Below are 15,812 nucleotides of genomic sequence, written 5' to 3'. Positions count from 1 at the left end.
TTTTATATTTTTAAAACATTGTATAATAAACTAAATGGTACAGAGGAAAATGATATGTTATCTTACCTTGCACTCTGCTCCTCGACCACAGGACATTGATAAACAAGGAGACGCACAGCTTCCTCCAACACATGCCTTGTCATACAGACAATCGGAGTCTACCTTGCACTCAGCTGTGTACAGACAACACAGTAACTAAATTATACATTTACTTGTAGCTCAAATATTTTAATTGATTGTTGAATAGTTATAATTTATTGTAACAGTGAAAACATGAGCACTACCTATGCAAGACAGAAACTGAATTTACTTAAGGCTTTCAAATTTCGGAAAAATATGTACAACCAAAGTTTTGGTGCAAGTTAAAAAATTCTTAAATGGAAAAAGGTTTACAACGTGGTACCGGTACCTTGATAACTTGTTCATTAGATGTTTCTAAAGCAAATTGTTTTAATTTTTATTGTTTAGTTTACTGGCAAGGGTACCAAAACATTTTATAGTGTGATTTTGATTTACAAGAATAATCTTTGGGAAAACGTATAGATAAAAAAAAATTATTAAACACATTTATTTTCAAGGCAAAATACATAAATAAGGAAGAGGAAAATATATTATTAGATGGGTTTGCAATATTACTCAATATTATTTAGATTCAGGTAGGTAGTTAAAAAAAAAAACTAAACTTACGTTTATAGCATTGGACTTGTGGGTTGCCGGCCCATCCGTTGGGACAGTTGCAGACAGCGCGGTGGCTGCTGACGGCACACTCAGCGTTGAGACCACAGGGGTCAGCAACAACACAAGGGTTCTGGCAGCGTTGGTTGACACAAGCCAGGTGACTGGCACATTCAGAGTCTGCAGTACACTCAGGCGATGCCACCGGCTCTGCACATCACAACTTACAAGTTACAACTACTGCCAAAGTTTAATATTAGGAGCTAATGATTAAAGCTACTGTGCTCTGATTCTCTCAGATTTCTATGGAACTCAACTCATCAGGGGTGCCTGCTGCTTTGGGGGTATGACGCAGAGTGTGTCATACAAATATTTTTTGGAAGGGATTTTTTTAGGTAAGTAGGAATATTTTTGGTAGGTTTTAAAAGGTTTTTTTTGGGGGGGGGAGGGAGAGCAATTACATACAAATTGAGTGTGATGAACTAAAAATTTATTTGCACTTTCCTGCATTATTTTCAGGCCTACCATACTATTTCATATTTACTGAAATGGGACGTGAACAGTAACAATTTTCACACGTAGTGTAGTTAAGTGATTCTATTTTTTTTGTGTTTCATACTACAGTCCTTGCGGCCAATACCTTAACTGTAGTTTGTTGTTGCACAAACACCGGCGTTTTGCAATTATTCGGTGAAGTAGGCAAGTATAGGTATAGTGGCCGGAATTATACGCGGTATTACAAAACTCTCTATGGTATTACCTTGCATTAAAGTTTAAAAAAAAAAAGATAACAGAATACATATTAAATAGCTGGCACATTCAATAAATGTATAATATGTTTTATATCCAATATCAATAGAGTGAAAAACTTCTTATATGAAACGTTGTGGGATTTTTTTATAAAAAATTCTGAATCAACCATTTGACAGATTTTCATGATTCTTCTTTTTAAAGAAAGATCTTTTTTAAGAAAGACTGAGTGGGGAATGTCGAAGCCATAATTTAAATTTGGGGTCTCAACTTTTTAAATTTGATTTTAATATTTAAAAAGTCTGGCAGACGACGCTATTGTTCTAGGTAGAACACCATTTGTTCAAGTTAAAAGCAGCAAATATTAAGCATGTGACACTAATTCAGCTCTTGGGTAAAGATAGCATATGGTTTTTTATTTGTACTATGTGTAATGTCATATACTTTTTTTGTCGGGTAACAGGATAACCGATTTGGGTGTGATAAAATGTGAATTTGTTGTACAACAATATTTTGTACAACTAAGTGATAGGTGTAAAAGATTCATTGATCATTAGGGAATAAGTAAGATTGCTTAACTATTTCTGCTATGTGCAAATAAATTATCATTATCATTATAATTCTAATAGATTTAAAGATCCCTCCCATTGCAAGGCACAGGAACTAATAGTTTGATAGCAATTTCGGTTGAACAAATTAGCTATTATAGTTTTCTAAGTGCTAAAACTGCTGAAGGTTTACAGTTTTTACAACTACTCTTGCGTCATAGGTAGATGTTGACCAGCCTTCCAATATTGGTGGTAAAATAAGTACCAAATATATAAATATGCATAGTAAACATTTTCATTTGTATACCATCAAAATTTACGCGGGCGGACAGTAGGATGGCCTTGAGGGGGATGGACACCCCTGCTATTCATTAAACAAATTCGGAAAAATATCAATATTTCAAAGAAATAATTGTAGATCAGTTCAGTTTAGTTGTAATGACGCCACTCTATGTATATCACATGCATTAATTTGTATGAATAAATAGATACATATTAACGTCTCTTAAGTCATAATAGTATTTGAAATTGTAATAAATCAACAAAATAAATCCCATTACACTATAAAATCTGACAACAATATGATTCTAGAACAAGAATAAAATGTGCCGTAAATGGTCCTAAAGTATGAAAATACTCGAGTATAAGTTGTTAGAAACATTGATGTAGTTTAGAAACATAATTCAAAATTTAGTGATGATTATATGAAGAAGCTTAAGTATAGTCATACCCTTGTAGCAGTTGACAAAAGCATTGCCAATCTGTCCTGGTGGACATTTGCAGTTGGCTCGATGGTTGGTGGCCTCACACAAGGCATTGGAAGCACAAGGGCTGGTAACAGCACAGGGGTTGACACATCTTCTGTTGAGACAAGTGTCTGTGATGGGACATTCGTCATCAGACTTGCAGCCCGGCTGATCTGTTGGGGCTAAGCAACAAGAACATTGTCAACAAAATATTACTTATCAGGGATATAGTTCATACACCGTCTTAACAAATTTTCAGGTAATCTATTTATCTATTGATCAGATGAACACAAATTTCAAATTATTTTCTGTTGTACACAAAAAATACTCTGATAAAAAAGTATTGATTAGTAAATTATGGTGTGTGCTGACATTAGTGGATGGAGTTAGGAGTGAGGAGGGAAAGAGTAAATGTTAGTGAAGATGCCAACTGTGATCCTGAAAACATAAAACAAAACATGTTAGTAAATGTTGTATTATGTTCCACAACCAACAGTGTCTTAACCAAATTACAATATCATAAGAATAATTGACGTTTGAAATCTACAAGCATTATTATAATTACTTCCAATAAAAATAAATCATAAAAATATTTACGTTGTGTTCAGTTTTGTTAAGTACTGATTGTTTGCCACCTAAAACAAATAATTGGCAGATAGGTTTAGTGTAAAAAAGATTTAGATTTTATGGTTTGATAATCTAAAAAACTGTATTCTATTAAAATTTAAAATAAATTTCTACATTATGTTTTACCTCATTTTTAACTTACCCAGTTTGCACTCTACGTCGGCGTCGCCTACATATCCCGGCAGACACATGCAGCTCATGGTTCGAAGAGGCAGAGAGTCGACTACCATACACTCGGCATTGGCACCACAAGGATGAGTCTCGGCGCAAGGGTTACGGCATGATCCGCTGAAACAGGCCAGCTTGCTGGCACAGTCAGCGTCCATGCGACACTGTGGCGGGATGTCCATAGGTGCTAGAAACATTAAAAATTCCAATAGAAAACATAAGCTCATTTTATAGAAAACATATATGTTTTACTGTTATGATTAACATGATCAGTTTTGAAATTTTTGTTCAGCAACAGTATATTTCAATACTAGGCCTAGTTGGGACCCATTTTAAGGCAAAATAGTGGTTTACAAGCGAGGCGAAGCTGAGCACGGAAACAACTATCGATCCCCGGAATGGATCTTTCATGACGAGTTGTAAGCGATAGGTTTCATCACGATGCAAACTATCACACAAAGCTTCTAGTTTTAAAGAGTAAAATATTTGTCTACAGTTTCTTTAAAATTCTCTTTTTATAGTGGTCTTAGTATAGTTTTACAGTTGCTTTAAAAGTCAGCTGTCAAATTTCTCATAGTAAAAGAATACAAACACCACTGCTCCTGTTGAGCGATAAAGTAACTCAGTTTTTTTTTGGAAAAGGCAAAAGTTTGGGAAAGGCAAAAGCTTTTTTGGGAAAAACAAAAGTCTTTAAATAATTACATATTCTCTGTCAGCTTAAACTGTTGGTTAATTTCCTATTTCATGGATGAGAGGTTTAAATGGTTGTATTTTTTTACAACTAAAGTAAAAATTCAAAATGAACATGGGTTCTGTATGTTTGTAACGTTTCTCACCTATTGCACAGTTGGCATGAGGATCACCAACATATCCTGGAGGACATCTGCATGTTGCTCGGTGGTTGATCACGTTGCATTGAGCACTAGGGGCACAGTCGCATGGGTCCTGACATCTCTGGTCTCGACAGGTGAGGTGTGACGGACACTCGGCATCAGTCAGACACTGGGGTCGGTCGCAGCGGACCTGCGGGTCACCGTAGTACTGCGGCAGGCATTGACAGCGAGCACGAGCCCCAGCATCCACATGACACTCGGCGTTGACTCCACATTGCGTGTAGGCACAAGGGTTCACACACTCTCGGTTGACACAAGCCTGTGTCGGTGGACACTCTGAGTCACTTCGACACCCAACTGTTACATAACAGAAAAATATTGTTGGATTAGCAGATAAAATCTTGGGTATTAATTAATTACAGTACCTGATTACTGTAATAAATTACAGTTACATAATTAATTAGGTACTGCTGATGTAATATACATTATTTGGTTCTGCTAAAGAAACAAACTAGAACTGAAGAATAAAACAAATTGATAAAATAATTCAATAGCAATATTAGTTCCACTTTGAAAGCTACCAGTGGATGAGAAATCTTTTTAAGACTGAATTGTTGTTTGAGGTAGTTTTTTTTTTAGGTCATTGGGTGCAAAAACAAAATAATATTGTTTACATTAACCACAGAAAAAGTAAGGTATAGGAATGAACCCTCATCAAGGTATCAAAAGTAATGCTGTAAATGAAAAGTGTTTGAAAAGAATTAATAACAATTTGAGGTAAAACTGATACTGTAATACACATTTTAAACAAGAAAAATACAGTGGCTGCCAGTTAATTTTTCTTAAAATACCTTGGGATTTATCTATTGTCTTATTGCTTTTCAGTTTTTGTATGATATTGACATTTGAGTTCACATTATATGAAATACCACACCCAGTGCACTTACTCTCATAGCACTGCAGCTGGGCATTGCCAGTGAGCCCGTCCCTGCACACACACAGAGGTCGATGTAGCTGTACATGACACTGTGCGTTAGCAGCACAAACATTTGACTCAGCGCAAGGGTTGCGGCACATCTCGTTGATACAGGCCTTGTCATTGGTGCACTCCGAGTCTGAGAGACATTCTGGCTTGGGGGCTGTAACAAGATATTACGGTATACACATTTGGGACTAAAGAATTACTTAACTAATCGGTAAATTTGTAAATATTCATTGTTGGATCATGGAGGAGTATAAGCTGCTTTACCTTTAAATAGCAGTAAGGAAAAAACAATCTGAACAGGGGGAAATGTGTGGAAATGTTAAAAACCACTTCTTATTACTGGGTATTGTAAGTTAAATGACGTAATACTTAACCCTACAACTGATAACCGTCGATGTCATCGACGATAATGACGTATGTACAGTGATACCCTCGATAGCGTCGACGGTATGTTTCATTTCGTGTTGCTCGGCAACAGCTGTAGATATTTAGTTCGTTCTTGCGAGGAACCATTGTAGACAATGTTGGCCATCCTGCAGTAAACGCCTTCAGTGATTTCATTGTTTGTTCGTCTTTGAATTAGTTTGCCTTTTGTCTGTCACTAGTTTGGTTGCCGATGCTCCAGCTGTAAGCTGTCAGTCAGTGATCAGTGAATGTTTCTTCGGCTATGTGTTGCGTAATAGTTACTGTTTGTTACAATTCTTTATTATAATAATAGTGTATTTTGGTGCCGTAATTAGTAGTTATAATTGTTTCTACGATGTATGACAATCTAAGAGATATTGAGTGATATTATGTCAATGGACTAGAGTGATCCCTCCAGAACCTGACCGGAACATTGAAAATGAATTCAAGGTAAGAAATAGTGGCATAAGAAATTGCCGCCAATTTTTTTTTACAATTAATTGTTTCTATAGTGAAAATACAGTGAATAGGTAGTAAAAAAAATATTTATTTTTTATTTTCTTCGTTCTACAACCAGAGACAAAAGAAAAACTTGGCAAGTCCATATAAATTATATTTTTTTGGGTAGAGTTTCTTTTGCTGAAAATAATAATGTGTAAATGTTTGCACTAGCTCAATATTTGTATTTTCTACGATTTTTACAAAAAACCTTTACATGGGCTAAAAAGAGTGTATCACTTCACAGCCGACAGCTTATCAGTTGTGGGGTTAATACTGAATATTAATCTGACCAGGGTTATATAATAATTATTAAAATACATGCTAGGGTACAGTAAAAATGAAAAATTAAGTTTTATTTGATACTATGAAAAACTATGATCATTCAAAGTGTTTCCCCAATATTATACCCCTAGCAGTTTACGGTTACTTTTAAACGAAATAGTAAATCTTTTGGATTTAAAACTACCTTATGCAATCTATAAGTTAGTAAACATTAATAGATATTAAAAAAAACTTTTTCCAACCAAGCACAGCTAGGTAAAAATTAAGAAGTCTGTCGTAGCTTTAGGAACAAACAGTTTTTTTTCTGCATGCAATTTAAACATAAAGTAAGTAATTTTGTTGTTGATTTCATCGACATTATCGTCATTATCTTCATTATCGTCATTATCGTCATTATCGTCATCATCGTCATCATCGTCATCATTAAATAATTCAAAAATGAATAATTTCCATGTCATGTAACTGGTTGGGCATGATGATGACCAATAAGACAGGCCGAAATTGATCACCATTGTGATGTATTTGATGTATATTCTATTCACCATCTTCTATAGAAGTGATATTGTATACAGTGTATACTATATGTATAGTATATCTATTTAATTATATCCGTAGAATATGTTATTCATAAACAGTTTTGTACAGATAAAAAATATTTAACACAGACAGGTTTTACTCATTTCATAATTAATTAAATTTTGTCAAAGAAAATCAGACATAAATAACATTAACTTACCTTGTTCGACCACTCTGACAGTGCACTGCAGTCTCGGCTCGCCCACATACCCAGGCGGACATGAACACACGGCGTTATGGTTGACTACCTGGCAGATAGCATTGAGACCGCAAGCATCCACACATGGATCACGACATCGCTGGTTGAAACAAGCCTTGTCCCGAGGACAGTCTTGGTTAATGATGCATTCTGGGTAAATACAGCTCGCGGCACCATTCACAACTCGGCACTGGCCGTTATAACCACATGGTGAAGGGTTGCAAGGATCTGACGGTGGTGCTATGAAAGAGAACAATAAAACAGTTCTATTGGTTTCGGTTTTCTAAAACATATGGAAGTTTATCACTTAGTGTACAATCATTCTTCCCAGGAAAAACGAAGATAGTAAATAGAGTAAACATTTGACTTTATAGGCTTATCAGTCAGTAGTCCAAAATTGTATCCAACTTAAATTATTATTCAAAGCTGACATGTTTTGGTGCAATGGAACATCATCGGAGCTTGCAACACGTCAAAAACATCAAAATTTACACATAATACAGTACATATACACAACACGGGACACAGGTAATTTAAATACGAAACAACACGATATCGCTATCTTGACACGGCGGCGGTTGTAGATAGACTGGACACGGTTTGCGCAACTTCATCTCGTCCTTCTCCAATCTCCGTTATCAGCTCCGTGGTCAGCTGTTCCAGATGAGATAATAGTGTTGAAGAGGGAGGGATGCATTCTTTGTCTTTCTTTATTTTATATATCTCATACTCCTTGAGTGTGTCCAATTTATTACATGTCCTGCACTAATGTAGAATTTCCAAGTTGGTCTTAATATCACTCATTGAGTGATTACAATCTACAAGGTGTTGAGCGAACGTACATTTTTGTTTGTAGTGTTTAGGATCTGGTCGGTGTTCTTTGTATCGTGTTTGGAAAGCATGACCTGTTTGCCCTATATATTTACTTGGGTAATCAGGACAAGATATCCTATAAATGCCGGTTTATATCTATTTTGTCACCTATCTCTATTTTATTTGTCAACAGGTTTCTGGTACGGTTTGTAGTTCTGAAGGTTAGTTCAATGCCTTGTTTTGCTAGTTCTTTCTTTAATGTGTGTTGGATAGTGTGACTATATTCTACACAAACATATTATTTATTTTCTGATGAGCTGTCAATCTTCACACCTTGTTGCACCTTGTTTTATGTTTTGTGATGAGCCTATCTACTAAACCGCTTTTATAACCATTGATTCTTGCTATATGTTTTATGATTTTATATTCAAGGTGACGATGTTACATTGCAACGAAACGTGCGTCAGCTTTGAATAATAATTGAAGCTAGACAGCATTTTGGACTACTGATGGAGGTAAGTCTATAAAGTCATATATACATAGTCCAGGGACTATCAGAATGAATACTATGTAAACATTTGATATTCTAAAAAATAAATAAAACTTATAAAAATTAGTTATTTTTTGCAAGGGCACTAAGTAGTGAATAATTATAGTTGTTATTTGAATAATAAATTGGATGAGCTTAAACTAACCCTATTAAACGCCCTAGATGATAGCTCAAGCAGGTTCAAAGTAGGTTTAAGTGGTTGGAAGATGACTTTTAGATCTAAATTAATAAATGCTACTTACGTGGTAGATTTTTACACTCGGTAAACGGATCTCCGACGAGAGGTGGTGGACAGCTACAAACGGGACTGTGGTTGATAACGTGACACGTAGCTCTGAAGCCACACACACCTGGACACGGGTCTACACACTTGTTGTTGACACACGCGAGGTTACGAGCACAGTCTGCGTTGATCACACACTCTGGACGACAGCCTGATGTACTAGGCGAGCCGAAGAACCCAGGGATACACTCACACACAGCCACACCATTTGCATTGCGGCACACCGTATTGGGGCCACACGGCGATGGAACACAAGGGTCGGTTGGTGATGCTTCTGCAAGGAAATAGCTAATTAATTATTGGGTTTAAAATTGGTCATATATATATTTATTGGTAATCAAATTTTGAATTGCGTGGTTGCAAAAATAATAATTGTATGGTTTACAGAGATATTATCACAGTTTTCTCTATAAAAATACTTATTCATCAGACAAAGAAACTTTGATAGGTGTATATCTAATCCAATCTTAACTATCCAATTAATGGATATTTTTCGTGGTTATATGGGACTAGTTTCCAACCAATTCAAAGAAATATTTGTTTACAGGTTTGCTCGTTAGCAAGATATCCACCATTTTACTTGCTAATAAGTTGTTTTTCAGAAAACAAGCGTTCTTTGATTTTTTAATTATTTTGACCCATAAAACCTATTCCTACATTTTGTCCTACATTGGCTTTAATTTGGGTGATGATGATGATGGCCAATAAATGCTTCAAGAACAATTCCTTATTGTCTGAGCCCAGTGAAATTATACATTTTAAATGAACCCTAGACACACCCAGTGGTTGTTTGTAAATCATTAGGCCATATCAGCTACATCCTTTACATCCTTTAGGGGAACCCAATTAATTCAAAATAAGAAAACTAGATTATTTGAACAAATAGTATTAAGGAATGTGTATTAACTGATGATTAAAACCCACAAGAAAATTTACCAACATTATTAAAAATTGTGAAGAAACACTGTTGTTTTACAACATTGCAAAGTTCATAGCTTGGGTTTCATCATGAGATATGTATTGTGAAACATAAATTGAGGAAGGACATCACTTATTATGCCTGGGAGAGGTCACATAGCTGTCAAAATGACTGGATTGGTACATTTTTGAGTAAATATTGTATTTATTGGGCGAATGACAATACTTCCCACACCACATTCCAGCAATACAGTGACCTACTTTCAACCATCCCCCATCCCTCACTTCAATTTAGGGGTAGCTTTTGTAAAACACTGGTCAATTCCACACTGTGTGTCTCCTGGTGTTAAAGAAGTACATGTCAATTAGGCAGTGCGGTTCTCCTCATGTTTTTAAACAATTGTTTATTTTTTGATTAGCTGTTGAGTGAATATAGTTTTGATTTATCATTATCATCATACAATTATTTGCTAAAATGGAATCCAACAGAGGATTGATAAACTATTATTGCATGTCGAGAGAGAGAGAGTAGGATGTTTAATGTGTAGTGAGTTCTGTAGAATATTTTCCAGGGCATCTCTTAAATGAACTGTCCACTGAGACAGACGCAAATACAGTATAAAGAACGAAGATGGAATTGAAGACTTACAAAGAATTTTACAGTACAATGACAACAATAAGGCTAATACGAACTGAACGTCCAGTTATAGGTAGTATAATAAACTAGGATGCCTTTTTATAAAATAGTTTAAAGTATTTTTTCAAATGTATTTATTTTACAAACTTTAGTTGTATAAAAATTTCAGAATGAGAAGTAGTTGATTAAAAATTGACCCTACGTCATTGTTTTTATTTGCTCCATAACATGGGAATCTTAAATGTACAGTATTTATTTTATTTTATCCATAGCCTTTAATTTGACAACAAAGCTTCAGTACAGAAAATGATTATTCTTTTAACCCTTCACGGACGGGTGATTGATATATCCGCTTATGGTTTTTGATGTTCCGGACGGGAAGCGGTTATATCCGCCTTCTCTTCAGACAGACTGGCAGGTGCTTGAGCAGTAACCAGATGTTTCGCGGTACCAAGGCGCCACTTTACGCCACTCTACGCTAGCGGGGCATTAAATCAAATGGGAGCGATTAGACTAGGGATGCCAGCATCGGATGCTAAACTTAAACAAGCCACCGGACACTCGATTTTGTGCATCCTAGCTGGGACGCTAAAATTTGAGCGTCCGGTGACTTTTTGCCTCCCTGGATGCACAAAATCGGTTGTGGGAGATTGGTTCAAATGTGGCGCATTATACTAGGCTGCTAGCATCCGAGACACTGCCTTTCGACATGTGCGCGAATATAGGGAATACGCTATTACCGTAGGTCTCATGGTAAGACCTGGACCGGGGACCGATTTACTTTTTCGATTTGATGTCCTCAGAGGCCAAAAACACCATCCGTTCACAATGTTATATATGTACTGTATATATAGATTTATATATGTGTCCGTAAATGCGATAACTTGAGTAATTTTTGTCCTATTTTCCTTGAACCAACATGATCGAACCATGGGAACGGGTTTTTTGGGTTGTAAAAAGGGTTTTTATAATTTTTGACACACAAAACACACCATTTCTCAATTTCTCTCTAGAAAGAGCTTAAAAAAAGTATTTAGCATATTAACCCTAAGTCTTTGGCGATAAAGGACGGGTGGCGGATATATCTGCTTATGGTTTTTGATGTTCCGGACGGGAAGCAGATATATCAGCCTTCTCTTCAGACAGACTGGCAAGTGCTTGAGCAGTAACCAGATGTTTCGTGGTACCAAGGCGCCACTTTCCTGCTCTCTCCATGGCTGCGCTCTCTCCCACACTCTCTTCTCTCTCCCGCGCCTACCCCTCTTCCACGCCTCCCCTTCTCCCGTGCACCCCCCACAACTCCTACGCTCCCCCCTTGATGTTTCGCGCTCAACACTACGTTATCTTTTCAATTATTGTTTACATATTGTTCTTTATTAATTGTCTAACATTGTCATGGTCATATCTTCAAAGACGGTTGGCGGATATATCCACTGCTTTTCTACTCATCCGCGGACGGGTAGCAGATATATCCGCATAGTTAAAAACGAGTAAAAAATTATTTTGACAGTATGAAGTGTTCCATTGTGTTTATTTTATGTATGCTTGTGTAAAAAAAAACACAAATAAGGAAAATTCATTTTTATTTTTTCCTATAATTTTTTCCCGTTCTATGTCACAATTTTGCCCGTTCGGGAAGGGTTAAAATGTTTTTGTACGGTTATTAGTTACAGAGAAAATTAAGAAAAATGTAAATTTTAAATTCCCATGTTATTCTTAAGGAGAATATTGTATAACTATTGTAATTTCCTAGTTTATGGATACATTTTGATCAAACTTGGCAATTTTATTTTATACTAGCTATAATAATATACTAAAAACACACTTTATTAGCCTCCCTGAAGCAGCAAACCTAATTACTTGTTAAACTTAATGCAATTTAAATAGATATACTGTATACAAAAAGTTACAAATCATTGAAATAAATAGCAGTCCGAGAGGCTAGCATCCCAACACAAATCGCGTCATTTTTGGCTCGAAGCGTCCCGGGCGCCAGCGTCCTAGTATAATCGTAGCCTAAGCTGTATTAGGAGGGGATGCGAGATAAAATGAGATTTTCAGCCTGTTTATAATTTTTAGACTGTTTCCCAGATTAAAAAAGACTAAACTAACCCCAATTAATTGAATTATTATTTTAGCGTAGAATTATACCAAGGGATAAAGAGCTATTTAATCATGATATGTCAAAAGATAACTCAGAGTACAGTAGAATGGAAAAGTTTATGCAGGATAAAACAAGATTTTCTCAACCTCTTAAGCGGGATTTTAGTTTTGGTCATGGGGAAACACTGTACACAACATAATGGCTACAGAGTTAGAAAACGAGAACCATATGATTACTATATAGAGTATGGATATAAGTAGATGAGCCACTTACCTTTGAGCGGTACTGGTGTGCACACTCTGAAAGCGTCTCCTGTGAACCCGTTGGGACATGAGCAGATGGGGATGTGGTTGGAGACAGTACAGATAGCGGAGACTCCGCAAGTACCAGGACAAGGGTCCCGACACTTGGTGTTGATACAGGCTTTGTTCATAGGACAGTCTGAGCTCACCAGACACTCTGGACGACAGCCTTCGTAAGGGTTGCCTTGGAACTCGGGTAGACATTCACACACTGCGTAGTTGTTCTCTACCCGGCAGCGGGCGTTGATGCCACAGGGGGAGGGGTAACAAGGATCAGTGGGAGTTGCAGCAGTGGGGGGTTCAGCTGCAACACAAAACATATAAGTACATGGTTGGAGATGACAAAAACAATTGCATGCATAATCCAAGCAATTAAATGCACAACACAAATCATGCAAACATGCAAAGTGTACAAAAGCATGCAAATATATATGTAGACTGAAGAAAATAAACTGAACTCACAGACATACTGAACAGTTCAATCACTGGTATTGCAGAATACAGTAAGAGTAAGTTGACAAAACCCCTGAGAGTCTTCCACAATGATGTCTCTCATGGCTTCTTGTATTACATAATGTTTTGGAAATTCATTTTCTATTTGACTAAGAGGGAATATTAAATGAATGAATAAATGAAATGTGCAGTCTGACAACAAGAGAAATTGAGCACAGGAGATAAGACGGATCACATTATTTTAAGGAACTGATGAACTCCGATGGAAGCTTATTGAACTCCTTCTCACAACCAAAACTCTTCAGATAGCAGCAATAGTTTATGAGAAAATATGTTGTATAAATTTTGACCAAACGTAAATAAGTATTTTTTTAACAGCTTCAGTTGAATCCTGGTCGGAATTATAGCTGGTAAAATATACAAAACAACATAAGACTGAATAAATTATCTGGTGAACAACTAGCTACTATACCTACATCACTTGATTATCGAAAGTATATAACAACACATATATCCATACTCTTCCCAAACCATCAAATTTTGGTTACCTTAAAAACAAAATGTTACTTTAATACATTAGAGTTATACAACCAATATTTAGTTAAACTACAGCAGTTAACCAATCATACTACATAAGGATATTGTTAAAATAGCACTATAATAAAATAAGCTTTACCATGTTGAGCAAACCTTTCATATTTTTAGTACTTTTAGTGAGAACTACCAAACAAGTTTGACTAAAAACAATAAACTTATTGAACTTTCCAATAAATTAAAAGAAAAGTAAACAAGTTTTAAATATTATTATTATTTCAATAAAACATATGTAGTGTCACTGGAAGTATGAAGACATTTCTTAATACGAATAAATGTTTTTAGGTTTTGGGACTTTAGGATCATGTTGTGTCTTTTATCCAATGCAAAAAAAATTCAAACTTGTTGGATAACACTACTGTGGTAAAAAAGATTCAATAATACTAAACCTTACAATACAAATGCTAAAATTTCAGCATATTTTATAAATTAAAGCATCTTATACCAACCAGTCTTCTTTTATTTACATATTACCATGTTTGAAAGGATATAACAAACATAGTTTCATAAAGGAAGACTGTTTTACACCGTTTAAAGAAGCAAAAATGCAATGTTCACCATTAAATCCATTCCTTAGCATAATTTAGCTAAAACCCGTACCTGTAACCCAAAACTATTAGGAGCAACTTAGTTTTGTCCTAAAACTGTTATAATACAGCTATATTTAGTTCCATAGAATAAAAGTTAATTGATATTTTAAAACGAGTGAATACAGACTAGACCTTCACTACAAGCATACAACCTAATAAACATAAATATACTGAGTATTACAAGGTATAAATGTAAATTGCCCACTACAATGTCCCTCTTAACATTATATCTGTAATATAGGCGCTGATGACCAGTAGTGAGGGGTGATAGGAGTCGCTTACATGGTCGTGGGTTGCAGATCGTGAAGGGATCACCGACATAATCTCTCACACAGACACAGTTGGGTGTGTGCATGACGACGCGACACTCGGCATTGACGCCACAGGAGCCCGGACAAGGATCGCGACACTTCTGGTTGATGCAAGCGAGCTGTGAAGAGCAATCACTGTTGGCAACACACTCAGGGCGACAGTTGGGCGGAGAGTTGATGTATCCGGGGAGACAACTACAGGAGGGGGAGCCCGCAGAGGTGGCGACACACGTGCTGAACGGTCCACAGGGTGAGGGGAAGCAGGGATCGGATGGAGCAGCCGGTGATGTGGGAATGGGATCTGCCGCTGCAACAAATGTGAAGCAATTGTTCATCTTGGGAATGAAAACAATAATTCATGTTCTTAAATATTACTTCGCACACTACTGTGGCAAAATAAAAAACTAAAGTGAGTCGTCTCACAACAATTATCTAGGTACAAAACTACAACTAGTAATTCATCTTCATTAGTAAAGGTAAATTTGAAAAAAAAAAAAAATAGAAAGTTTGGATTATTACATCTTCAGATTCTTTAAATGCTGTTAGATCAGTAAAATTATTAAATGCAACAGTTGATGACAAAATAATTACAACACAATAGTCAAAAGTTGCTCTTACGTCTAGGATAGCATCTGGAAAATGGGTTGCCAATGAGTGGTGCAGGGCAGCTGCATATAGGGTTATGGTTGATGACCTGACACTGGGCAGCCAGACCACAAGTGCCGGGACAAGGGTCGGTGCAGTGTTGATTGATACAAGCCTCATTGAGAGCACACTCAGAACTGCCGACACACTCGGGCCTGCACATGGGTGGAGTGCTGATGAAGCCTGGTAGACAAGAGCATACTGCTTGGCCGTTGATCTCCCGACACTGACTGTTGGGGCCGCACGGTGACGGGACACAAGGTTGAGTTACCACTGGAGCTGATCAAGCAAACAATCCATTAGTCAGATTCTTCAAA

At 36.4% G+C, this 15,812-nt stretch overlaps 1 protein-coding gene across 4 annotated transcripts in view; it reads right to left on the bottom strand.

Annotated features, from left to right (window-relative positions):
- Window positions 1–15,812, bottom strand: part of LOC128991085 (uncharacterized) — a 346,794-nt gene that overhangs the window by 24,091 nt on the left and 306,891 nt on the right. For all 4 annotated transcript variants that reach the window (XM_054414044.1, XM_054413851.1, XM_054413972.1 and 1 more), the window contains 11 exons: window positions 15,469–15,774; window positions 14,822–15,157; window positions 12,874–13,206; window positions 8,901–9,215; window positions 7,257–7,535; window positions 5,295–5,486; window positions 4,351–4,704; window positions 3,489–3,701; window positions 2,704–2,901; window positions 688–885; window positions 67–173 (listed from right to left, as the gene is read on the bottom strand). In XM_054414044.1, coding sequence (XP_054270019.1) covers window positions 67–173; window positions 688–885; window positions 2,704–2,901; window positions 3,489–3,701; window positions 4,351–4,704; window positions 5,295–5,486; window positions 7,257–7,535; window positions 8,901–9,215; window positions 12,874–13,206; window positions 14,822–15,157; window positions 15,469–15,774 — 2,831 coding nt within the window. The remainder of the gene's footprint in view (window positions 1–66; window positions 174–687; window positions 886–2,703; window positions 2,902–3,488; window positions 3,702–4,350; window positions 4,705–5,294; window positions 5,487–7,256; window positions 7,536–8,900; window positions 9,216–12,873; window positions 13,207–14,821; window positions 15,158–15,468; window positions 15,775–15,812) is intronic.

This window comes from Macrosteles quadrilineatus, unplaced genomic scaffold, assembly GCF_028750875.1.
Source record: "Macrosteles quadrilineatus isolate MER2022 unplaced genomic scaffold, UCM_ALF_1.0 Scaffold_1__1_contigs__length_201487025, whole genome shotgun sequence".
NCBI classification, from domain to species: Eukaryota; Metazoa; Arthropoda; class Insecta; order Hemiptera; family Cicadellidae; genus Macrosteles; species Macrosteles quadrilineatus.
The sequence above is the reverse complement of the archived record's forward strand: the minus strand, read 5'-3'. Positions and strand labels throughout refer to the sequence as shown.